We start from the raw sequence: 12736 nt of genomic DNA, 5'->3' as shown, positions 1-12736 counted from the left end.
ACTGTCAATGCACATGAAGACATGGTGCATTATTCACTGTACTACGCTCCAATGACTTGCGTCAAGCTACGTTGGATCTGCTCAAACATAATCCCCTGAATTGTTCGTAAACAATGGTAAATGAAGAGAACGTTTGGTGGTTTTCTATGTAGGAATCTAACAGGGCTGAAATACACAGTGCAAACCTATGTTGATAATCAAGGTGCAAAGAAGAATGTGGAATATAAAGAGATTTTGGTAGTATCCATCATTGTTTATTCCACCCCTTATAAATGTGAGATTTCATGTAAATCAAGACATATTTTTAGTGGAGCATTTAGTGATAATTTGAATGGGACTTACATGTATTAGAGTAGGCCTATATTCACATATTACATTTGTTTTCTTCAAGCATTGTTTCTCAGAGACACTTCAAAGTGATAATACATAGTTATTGTACGACAATATCATGTGTGTTTATACTTGTAGTGTCTTTTTAATTTTCTAATACATACAAGTATTTGAAGATCATAAATGCAATATTTACTGTAGTTGAAAAGATGACTACTTGAGTACATGTTTGAAAACTTGTCAGTATTTGCACAATCCTTGAGTTTTGATTCTTAGAGCTCACAAAGTGTGCTGCATATGTTCCAATGTTGTTACGTTTGCATCATGTGGTATCACTACACTGAGTCGGCCTAAAACAACTGAGACATGACACCTACATGTACAAACATTTCTAGAGTGATAGGGGTATTTTTGTTGTTACATACAGTATAAGAGTATTTTGTTTGGCTATATGAATGATGACCTTTTTATACAGGTTAATTTACTAGGGATAGAATAGTACAAGGCCACCTGAAGGCAGTCTGATATTTTGTTAGTACGGTGATTATGTGTATAATGCCCACAATTTTGGTCATGTGACCCAAGAAAAATGTTAAAAGAGAGTAATAAAAACATGTGATTATTTTTTGTTTTCAAAAGCTACCAACTTGAAATAGGGATGTTGGACATGCAGTGATGATGGAAACTGGTTTGGTGTGACAAAAAAAAATGTGATTTGTGAGTGGCAAATAACTGGTAATAATTTGAACACATGTTACTGGCATTTTACTGGCATGAACTTCTCCAGCACACCATTGTAAATGCCCTCTGTCTTTTGATACAAGAGCAAACTTCAATGTCATTTTTGTTTTCTTTTGTGGTCACTACCAGACTGATTCCCAGTTAGCTGCTAGGGGATATATTACAATTCTCAGAAATATCAACCAAGGTTGGATTTTATTGCATATGTATAAAAAGAAGTGCATAAGTCACAGCAGGGAATGTGCATACGTAGGTTGATGACCTGGCGTTACATTCCATTCACATTATTTGTGTAACATTCTGTTTGAGGAACTCCAGTGATTTATCACATGGTTGACTTGAAGATCAGGCAGAGAAAATGAAAGTAATTTAACAACATTGCAATATTTCTGAAAACCAGGGAGCAGTTTTACACCCCCCCCCCCCCAAATACTGGTTAAAGATTAGGTTTGGGATTAGAGTTTGGGTTAGAGTTACATTGTAGGTTTAGATTAAGGTTCAGGATTTAGGATTAGGATTAGGATTAGGGTCAGGGGAAGGGTCTGAGGTAATTACCCTAGGCCCATCTGAGGCATAGTGCCAGTCTGATCATCATGTCTACGAAGGGCCAAACCCAGGTAGTGTTTAGCAGCAAATATGTATTCACAAAACAGTAATGACTTTGCTTTTGTTTGTATCATAGACAAGAAGACATCATGAAGACTAGCCATACACAAATTAAAAAAGAAGAAGAATAAAAGCACACATTTCAAAAGACTTATTTTCAAATAAAAGAAATAGAATGAAGAAATCCCACCATAATAGAGAATAACTGTGTAGGTTGGCTGAGGTATAATTCAACTATATATTTTTTTCTAGGTTTTATGTGCATTCACATCAGTTACGTGACTTAATGCAATTCTGAACAAAGCAATTTTAAAGTCCAAAGTCAATACTTGCACTCACAATGCATTCTTTTATATAAGCCGTCAAAATAAAAAGTGAAACCTTGCGATATGTTTGTAAGGTGCTCCTTGTGAAAACTTTTTATGCTCCAAAGTTCATGGGATGGGGAAGGCCTGTCAATTGTAGAGCTCCCCTGTTTGTTGATGTTGGTGACTCTCCTCTCCTTGTTTTTCTTCGTTCAGCAGTAAAAGTTTTGACATTCGGTGTCAAATGTCATACTTTTATAATCCCTCATCCCAAGTTGGTGGGTTTTTTTTATGTGAAATCAGGGTTCCACATCACTTCTCTTTCATCTCTCCTGTCTGATCTCAGACTACCTCATCAGGGAAAGTAAAAGAAAGTCCAGTCATAATGGACTACCTGAAGAAGAAATACCCTGAACATGCTGAAAGGATTGATGGAAGGACCTCAGGGGTAAGTTTTCTTTTCATCCTCTCCATCCATCAAGCAATCTATCTGATTTTATTCTTCTATCCATCCAGGTATAGATTTACACATAAAAAGTAATTTAAGCCGATATCTATCTCGTCTGTCAACTATTCCTAATATATCAATTTGCCATCCTCTCACTAGTTTATCAATGTATTGAACAGGTTGAATCTACTTATCTATCTGATCGTTTACCATTTTTGTATTCATCTGTTTATCTGTCTATCTACCTATCTTTCTATCTTTCTATCTGTCCATCCTTTATTTTTCATTTGTATGTTTATTAGTCTGTTTGTCTGTTTGTCTCTCATTAAAAGTAAACCCCTTGTTTCATCCATCTCAAATCTACTTTCCTTTAAAAATATTGCCAATGAGTTGTCCAAATCATTGACTCCCTTCACACTGGAAATATTTACCAGACTAACCAGTGTATTCATCAGGATTGTTATCAGGACTAAGCAGTGTATTCATCAGGATTGTTATCAGGACTAAGCAGTGTATTCCTGTGATCAGGATGATACAAACCTGTTTGCCTGCTTGCCCAGGTTGACAAAATGTATTTCACAAATGTCTAATAGGTACTTAAATGAATTAAATTAATGTAACTGGGCAATTGCCCAAATGCTGATTGTGGCAAGTGGGAGGAATATCTTGTGTAATGACCTTCTGTTACTGCATGCAAACTGAGCAAGGAGTCTGTGGCGTTATAGGTCAAAGCATTACTTTTTTTTAAGCCTCATGTAGTAATATCCATGGGTGCTTATCAGGTATTATCAATACTTTTAATTTAAACATGTGTGAGCATTCTCAGTCAGTTCCAGGTTTGTCCGACCCTTGATCTTGCCATTGGACAAACAAGGAATTATCTGCTGTGCAGTCTTAACTATTTGATGCAGACAGTCTCATATAATACTGTAAAACATGATATATTCGCGGCATGAATTTTTCGCGAATTGGAGCCGATGGCATGAAATTTTCGCTAACTGCAACTGGCATTCAATGCATATAGTGTAGACAAGAACTTTCGCATGCATTTTAATTTCGCGAATCTTGGCGCTCACGAAATTCGCGAAATTAAAATGCATGCGAAAATTCCTCGTTTTGCAGTACATTATTACCGTACTCCTAGTAGATCAGGTCTTGGTTCCGCGATATGTTTTGGTTTGATGGATGTTTTATCATCACAGAAATATTCCAATAGAGTTTTGAAGGCAAAATTTTGGAGGTTTTTCATCCTGGGAATGGGAAATACTTTTTTCCCAGGCTTTTGTCCTTTGTGGGATTGTTTTATGTCAGGGATGAGATCATGAATCATCAATATTCTATGTCTTGAATGTGTGTGTGTGTGTGTGTGTGTGTGTGTGTGTGTGTGTGTGTGTGTGTGTGTGTGTGTGTTTGTGTGTGGTGTGTGTATGTGTTTGTGTGTGGTGTGTGTGTGTGTGTGTGTGTGTGTTTGTGTGTGGTGTGTGTGTGTGTGTGTGTGTGTGTGTGTGTGTGTTTGTGTGTGGTGTGTGTGTGTGTGTGTGTTTGTGTGTGGTGTGTGTGTGTGTGTGTGTGTGTGTGTGTGTGTGTGTGTGTGTGTGTGTGTGTGTGTGTGTGTGTGGTGTGTGTGTGCTCCTGGAGAATTTTCTGCACATGGAGCGTGCATGCATTTGTACACAAAGATATCTCAGTAGAATGGTGCTATTGTAGAAGTGCTCGGGAAATACAAACAGTGGCTCCGACACTTGACCGAAGATTTTTGTTCTCTTCATCATGGGAAGTCAAGCTCAAGTGAAATGTACACATTCTACCGAATGTTTTTGGGGAGGAATAATGAACCATCCTATTCACCTGTATTGACATCAACTATCTACATGTAGCTGTGAGTAGGAGTGGCAAAGGTCATACATGATGAACAATTGAAATTGACACCAGAGAGGCTGTAGAAAACATCTTTATGTTATAGAATAGCAGTGCATTTTACGGAGTAACAGAGTTTGTGACTTCATGCTATCCATCAACATTCATCACAATCTAAATATTTCATCTGTAGGTCATAGATATGGGGACATGCCTGGATTTGTCATGAATATAGGCCTACTTGTCAAATCATCACAACATGATTTTGTGTATGTTACTGTAGGTCGCATTTAAACTCTAATGCTCCCCCCCCCCCCACACACATACACATACAAGTGTAGTACTTGTTTTTTAGCTCACCTGAGCCAAAGGCTCAAGTGAGCTATTGCGATCGCTCTTCGTCCGGCGTCCGTCGTCCGTCGTCCGTAAACTTTTTACTTTTTCATCTTCTTCTTGAGAACCCCATCACTGATTTTCACCAAACTTGGCAGGTAGCATCCCTAGGGGGATAGGATCTCAATTTGTTCAAATGGGCACCTTGGCCCATCTGGGGGGGGGGGGGCCCAGGGGGGCCCAAACCCCCTAAAATTAAGGAATCTTTAAGAATCTTCTTCTCTAGAACCAGAATTAATGGGGCTTAGTTAATACTATGAGTTAGTACATTGATGACTGTAGTTTCAAGTTTGTTCATGGGGGAATCACAGGTGCACAACTTGGGACCCAGGGGAGGGGAGTGGGGAGGGGTCCTAATGGGGTCTAAATTGTACATTTTCATCTTCACTTTGAGATCCCCATGTCTGATTTTCACCAAACTTGGTAGGTAGCATCCCTAGGGGGATAGGATCTCAATTTGTTCAAATGGGCACCATGGCCCACCTGGGGGCCCCCAGGGGGGCCCAAGCCCCCTAAAATCAAGGAATCTTTAAAAATCTTCTCTAGAACCAGAAGTGATAGGGCTTAGATAATACTATGAGTTAGTACACTGATGACTGTAGTTTCAAGTTTGTTCATGGGATTGGCGGAATCAGGGGTGCCCCCCCCCCCCCCCCCCCCCCCCCCCCCGGACCCAGGAGAGGGGATGGGGATGGGTCCTAATGGGGCCTGAATTGTACATGTTCATCTTCTTCTTGAAAATCTCATGATAAATTTTGACCAAACTTAGCAGGTAGCATCCCTAGGGGGATAGAATCTCAATTCCTTCAAATGGGCACCATGTCCCTCTTGGGGGCCCCTAGGCCCCCCCCCCCCCACATTATATTTAAAATCTTCTACTGGAGAACCAGAAATGATAAAGCAAAGTTAATACCATGAGTTTGTACATTGATGACTTTAGTTCTAAGATTGTTCATTGCAGATCAAGGGCTACCTGCCCCCCCCCCCTGGAGTTGAGGGGGGGGGGATCCATATGCAGACCTAAGTTTGCAATGTTCTCAGGTAAGAATGTGCAAGAATGCATGGAAGGTAAAATTGTGATACTCAGGTGAGCGCGTGACCCCCGGGTCTCTTGTCTTTAGTTGCTGTGCCATTTTTTATCAGCCTAAATGCCTGTTCTCAACCTGAAGTTCAAAGTGAAATAGTTGAAAAGTTGTTTAAAAATGGTTGAAATATAAATTCTTTTATGTATATTCTCACTGAGTTTTACACCATGATGGAGAAAGTGTAGAAATTCATTTACAATGACTTAGGAATGAACCCAAATATATAGGACCTACTTCTGTGATACCGTAAAGACTTTATTTTTTGTATTGTGACTTGTACAAGACCACTGGATAATAAATCACCAAGACACAAAATAACGAATTGTTGAGTGTAGTGTATGTGCACTACTGTCTTTGTTTTTATTCTGATTTAATATGTTTGAGGAAACTGCTTTGAATTCCCTGCAGAGTAGAACTAAATTTGCTGTCGTTTAGTGGTTCCATTAATTCCTTTCATTAGGGGACTCCAGAGACGCATGCATAATGAATAAGAGAGATAAGAGAGATTTGACGGCATTGCTGTACATCACAGAGTGACCAGTAGAATTACCTCAATTCTGTGCCTGCTCCTGCTCACAGTGCCTCAAAGGCCGTGTTCAATTCACATACGGCGTTCTGCTTCGAGCTTTCGCTTCACCATTTTACTATCACCTCATGAAGTCTTGTATAGTCAATAACTTCAGTAAAAATTGTAGATGATTTGCATTTTCATATGTTTCACTTGAAAATGTTTTTGGAAACTATCAATTGACAATTGTTTATAATGTTTGGATTTTACAAAGATTGACAGGGTCACAGCTAGTCAATCACCCAGTGGTACCTTCCTTTAAATAGCATTTGTCTAATTAGTTTGCATTTTCATCAATCTATTGCCTTTTGTGTGTGTGGTTGTGTTTCTTTTTTAATTTTACCAAAAATGACACATGCTTGTATTTTTTTTATTGAAAGCTCACGAAAATGAATAAAGACAACAAAGTAATAGTTGTTGGCAGCTACATTGTACAGTATAGATACAACTTAGGCATACAACTTTTACATCTTCCTAATGTAGTGCATGGCATGCTGTAACTGTGCTTGCATTAGTATGCTTTCAGCTACACCAGGTCTCACGTATATGCCCCATAAATTTGTGCCATTTATCTCCATTCTCAAGTCAGCCAGGATTCAGGGTTGACGATTGTGACCCTTGCTGATATGTCTGTGAGCATTGTTTGGAGAAAGATATGCCATCTTCCTGCCATCTTCCTTCTCCTAGCACAAACAGGATTTGAGATATTTCATGGGAAGATCAGCCATTCATACCACACCAGTTTGTTTGCATTTGCCAGTGGCTGAGTTTCTGTGAATATTTCTTTCATTGTTGGAAAAGGAAAAAAAAAAAACTACAGAGGGTATGAAAACAGCCATCTTTATCTCTCTGCAGAAAAAAAAAAACCTCACTTTTTTTTGTGTGCACACGTGGTTTATGAATAGTCGTATTCAATTTGGCATGATGTAGCCTACATTATTTTAAATTGCTTTGCTTAAAATGTGTTGTTGAGATTCACAAAGCGTATCTGTGACTAGACCCCCACGTGCACCTGCAATTCAGTGGATTTTTCTCAATAGAATTTAACCTTGATAATGAAACTTCCTGTGTCTCTTCTCCAAATAAATGTTCAGATTATGATTTTTCCTGATAGTCATGACTGTCTTTTTTTTTCTATCCAATGAAATATCTTTAAAACTGGCAAGTCAAATATTAAGATCTTATGTCAGTATTTGCTGTCTTTTTTTAAATCTCACACATAATAGTTTAATAAAATATACATTTTCTTGAAATGGGTCATATGGGGATATAAAGTATTTTGATGCCTTATAGGAAGCATACTGTTAACTGTTGTTTTAAATGGTATTGCACTCTTTGTCATGTGTTTTACAAACTCTCATATGCCCATACAAGGAAGTGGCCCTGAAACATGCTCTGTTTCATGCTAATAAGGTTGTAAAACAACTCTAAATTATTAAATGTGACTACTCCACAGCAGAATGAGAAGGAAAGTTATCCAGAGGCTTGAACCAAATCTAGAAACAAGTCAAAATACATGAAAACTTGAGCAGGGAATAAGCCTGGGTTCTTTGGAATTCTCCTCATGATTCTAATTTTTATGATACTCTACAAATATATCATGTGCTTAAAGGGTGTGTACAGTTCTGGTCGAGGTGAAGATTTAGCTTTTAACGTTTTGTGAGATATTCAGAAACCACTCTATGAGATGTCAAAGAGCATGCAGTTCTAAGGGGTATCAAAAATTTATTCGATGAAAATCGGTTTTGAAATGGCTGAGATATCCAAAAACAAGGTGAAACAAAGAGATACTAATAAAGTTGGGGCATGTCGCCTTTTATTATTAGCACTTTTTTGGATATCTCAGCCATTTGAAAACCAATTTTCACCAAATAAACGTTGAATCCTTTTTAAAATTACATGCTCTTTCATATTTCATAAGAGACTTTTCATTATCTCACTTACAAATTGTTATGTAGGAATGTTCAAAACATGAATCCCTACCTCAACCAGTACTGTACAGTCCCTTTAAACTTCTAGTTGCACTGTGTTCAGTCCTCTTTTACAGGTGAGACTGTTCAGTCTGTTGACAATATGCTTGGAGGTATTATCTGGCATCCTTGCCTGTTGAATTAGGATTCATTAAGTGTCCTTCAGGATTCTATACAGTGTATAATTGCTATGAAAATAGTCTTATGCTGGCAGAATCAAGAAATCATTATTCTGAGAAGAACTTTGGTGCTCTTTTCATATTTTTAGTGTACATGTATGTGTGTGTGTGTTGGCGAGGAATGGTAGTCAAATGTTTATTTTTGTGTCAATAAAAGAATGAAAATATAGGGCCTACTTTTTATGTTTATGTGATATGATACAATTTTCATAGTGCAGGTGAGCATACAAGGAATTACTCTAGGAAGAAAGAAGGGAGAACATTGTTTATTCAATGGCATTAATCATGTATATCATGTTTAAATATGGACATTAAATCTGATATAATTCTGGCAACAACTTTTACAGTATTAACAGATACCACAGCTACAAAGACTGCATGTTGACATTTATTTTGAAGACTGCCAAAGAAACCACAGGCCTCTCCCAAACTGAGTTTTGTTTGTTTATTTGTTTGTTTTCTATTCATTTGAAAAAAATAGAGCATGGATTGATAACAGGCAGGGCCATTGTTTACTGTCAGATAGTCCAACTTGTGGTGATACTATGACACATTCAGTGGTTAGTGACTGATACTGAGAAATATTTCCTTCTTTCTTAAAAAGCAAGAGTGAATTTTAGTTTTGTTTACAGGAGGGGGTAAAACTCCTGAGAGAAGAATTAAATTAGTTGTCTCTTATGGAAGGATTGTGCAGTAGGCAAAAGCCTTATTCGAAAGGCTTGTGCGGTACTTGACAAGTCCAAATAAGAATTCATGAGTATTTATAGCAGGCCAGCAGCCGTGGCATCTAGCAAGCTAGGCATCTCACGAGCAGCTGGTCATCCTGAATGTCACTGTAGAAATTCAAGTCACTAATCTGGTTCATTTGGGAGGGGAAGGAGAGAGCTGGCTCGGCTCACCAAAGGGAAAGGAAAGGTAGGAGGCAGAAGCTTGCACCTGTAAGTGGGTGAGGAGATGGTGTAGGACAGAAGGATCGAAAAATGAAATGATGTCGTCTACTGGTGGGAATGGAATACAGAGCTAATGTTTCTAGAAACATGTTATCAATACTTGCTGAACAATAAGTACATGTAGGCCTATATTTGAACTGTCAGAGCTGAAAGGAATTTTTGTTACAGTGAAGAATGACTGTATGATCTCCAGTCTCTACAGTGGGAAACATTTTAAAAATGTGACTGTAATTTACCTCAGCATTAAGATATGAGCAGATTTGAAGCCTTGTTTTGTTTGTTTGTTTGGTTTTTGTTGTTTGTTTTTTGTTTTTTTGGTAGTGCAATTTTTGAGATTGAAGGATGTTGAATCAGGAAGGCCAAAAGGTACATCTACATAAGTCACTACTGAGGAAATGCAATATCTATAAAAGGAGGCATAGCATAATTATTACTCTGTATTCTAAATGTAAGGTTCACAATACTTCACTGGTGTTATGGAACATAATGTGTGCATTTTAAAAGTCATGAGACATTCCTGTGCAACAATCTTCCTGGCATAGTCACCACAGAGGCAAACATATTGCTTTAATATCACAAATAGGAAATGCCTTGTAGTACTTAATTTTGAGGTTTAGCAAAGGGAAAAGTTTGCAAATATTTTGCTATGGCACATTTACTTTGTGGATGATATTTTTCTTTCCTACACTCAGTTACTCCCAGAGCCTCTAAATTGGGCCTTCTGACTCAATTAAGTGTAAACAGTTTTCTCCTCATTCAATGCAACTGCGATGTTTTTAGAACAAATATCAATGGCGCTAACTTGGGAGAGGAGAGAAAGACAAAATAAATTCTTGTATTGAAGAAGGCCTAGCCTACTCCATTTAGACTGTGGGTGGAAAGGCATTTGTCTGCATACTAAAGTGTTCTTGAACTGGCTGACATGACCTCAGGGCTTGCGTGCACTTTTTAACCCAGAGACAGATGCTAAAAGACCTAGAAAAGATGGAAAATTGTTTATTTTCATATAATTAAGATGGCTATTTATATAAAGTAAATGGGTTTGCAATGTGTTAGTTGTTGTTTTTTTTTCTTTTCCTGTTATGGAGTTTCTTGCTAGGCCTCTCTAAATGCTTGTTTAATGCCCTTTTAGCCTTACAAATGTATTTGAAATTGAAAAAAAAAAAGAATTGAAGACTACAGAGTAGTTCATTGATAAAAAGGGTTATATATGAACTCTTTTTTTTTCATTTCTAATACACTGAAGTAGTATCCAGTAATGCTTGTCCCTCTGCTATTTTTTCCTTCCCACTTTCATCTCCCATATCAAACATTTCATACTGTTATAACTGGTAATTTTTATACAGCTGTATCAATAGATGCTCTGATGACTTATAAGTCATGTCCACCATGTATTCAAATGGGTTTTAGATACTCATTCCCTGGTGTGATCCTTACAAATAGTCCATTGAACTCTGTGCCAAGAATCACTGTTCTCTTTGTAGTATAATACACATTCTGGGAATATCAGTTGGACTCATGACTCAAAATTTGTAGACCAGTTATGAGGTTGCCAAGGTAACCACATCAGTGGCAGTATGAAGACAGTATGACTTGCATTATTTTGAGAAATATCCTCCACAAGTTTCGTGTCAGTAAATGTGTTTCATTCCATGGGCAACCTCACAGCTGAAAGATTATACAATGTATCTATTGTTCAGAGCTTGTTCTGCTCGGCAACTTCAGATACATGTAAAATAATTTTGTTTCATAATATTGGGATTGAAAGACAAAAATTAAATGAAATTTATATTTCATTGATGTATGAAAGACTCATTTTGATGGATCAATCAATATGAAGACTGAGTTGGATATGAAGAAGATGTAAAACCACTCACCAGTACTCTTCTTAAAATGTGTGATGCAAAATGATTGTGCAGCTTTAAATAAACATTGATGACGACTCTGAGGATTTAAGATGATTGCACGTAATGTTGAGTGTCTTATCACTTAACATACTCTTTGTGTAAAAAGGGAAAAGAGAGAAAGAAATCTTTGTGTCTTCTACATCTCACTGATGCCCAATAAATCAGCTGCTATCAATTTGAGGAGAGGAAAGATGTTTGCAAAGCTTCTCCACATAATGGTGCTTCTGCCTCGGTCCTGAGGAACAAATTTATTGCAGCTTGAGCCCCTTTTTATGGACTTTCCCATCACACCTAACACTTACAAGAAGTGCGCTCTATCATTCATGCTCTTAGTTGTGCACAGTCTTGTCTCATTTGACACTGGTAAAAAATTCTCCCCCAATAAATGCAGCTGTTATACTTCCGTCGAAAGTCAGTTGCCTGAGATAACTGATTTAATCTTTTATGATGATGTTTGTAGTGAGGGAGATTGTTAAACTTTGAGAGGAGGGAAAGCATTGTCATCTCATCTTATTTTGAAACCTATGACAAAGAGTTGAAAAGAAGACTTGGATGTCAGGATTCATTGTGTCTTAGATTGGGAGACGGTCTTCGCATGGTGTTAATGTTTCCTGGGATCTCGTTTGCGATTTGACTCTCCCCTGTAGTCAGTGATGAGCAACGGCTTCTATGAGACGGATCTGGATAACACGGACACGATGTCAGAAATCAACACAGAGGCAACGGGATTCTCGCGAGGGGGCCGACTGAGGTCCAGCATGCCGGTCGTGAGATCTGTTGTCAACAAGACGAAGGAGAAGCCATTAGGTAAGACCAGGACATAAACCTTATTTCCTTTCTTCTTCTTCTTCTTCTTTTTTTTTTGGGGGGGGGGGGGGGGGTCGGACCTCTCAGATGCTATCTTTATGGAGTTTTGGTGTGTTTTCTAGAGACTCTGAATTCAGTAAATGTCATCAGTAGAGAGCATTCAGCACAGGAAATGTGTTTGTCCAATTTTGTATGAGATTTGTGTATGAGAAACAAGAGTATCTCAGAAATTGTCATCTACATGTATGTAATTTCCTTTTGAAAGTTAACTATATCTCCATCTGAGAAACAAGTATGTAGAATTGTAAAATATAGTCAACATATCCCATTCATATTGTTGAGTTTGACTTTGTGTATCAGGATTAGAAATATTATACACATGGCACAATTATCTTACTGTATTTCCTCTTTCATTTGTGTTCATGCCATCTTACAATCAAAACCTTGCCATTCAAATCCATTTAAAACTTGCAGTTATGAAAAAGGTTCCCCCCCCCCCCCACAAAGTCCCACAAAAGTCAGCTACGAAATGTGACCACACCATGAAGTTTATGAGTGGGCATTCTTTCCCCATACAAAGAAAGGAAGGT

At 37.9% G+C, this 12736-nt stretch overlaps 1 protein-coding gene across 7 annotated transcripts in view; it reads left to right on the top strand.

Annotated features, from left to right (window-relative positions):
* LOC139741558 (SRC kinase signaling inhibitor 1-like) overlaps positions 1-12736 on the top strand; it is a 158501-nt gene that overhangs the window by 96257 nt on the left and 49508 nt on the right. For all 7 annotated transcript variants that reach the window (XM_071652139.1, XM_071652140.1, XM_071652134.1 and 4 more), the window contains exons 3-4: positions 2329-2430; positions 11987-12146. In XM_071652139.1, the coding sequence (XP_071508240.1) occupies positions 2368-2430; positions 11987-12146 (223 nt within the window). In that variant the 5' untranslated portion in view covers positions 2329-2367. The remainder of the gene's footprint in view (positions 1-2328; positions 2431-11986; positions 12147-12736) is intronic.

Source organism: Diadema antillarum, unplaced genomic scaffold (genome assembly GCF_040938485.1).
Source record: "Diadema antillarum isolate AM-2024a unplaced genomic scaffold, OU_Dant_1.0 seq00000934_RagTag, whole genome shotgun sequence".
In the NCBI taxonomy this organism is placed as follows: Eukaryota; Metazoa; Echinodermata; class Echinoidea; order Diadematoida; family Diadematidae; genus Diadema; species Diadema antillarum.
The sequence above is the reverse complement of the archived record's forward strand: the minus strand, read 5'-3'. Positions and strand labels throughout refer to the sequence as shown.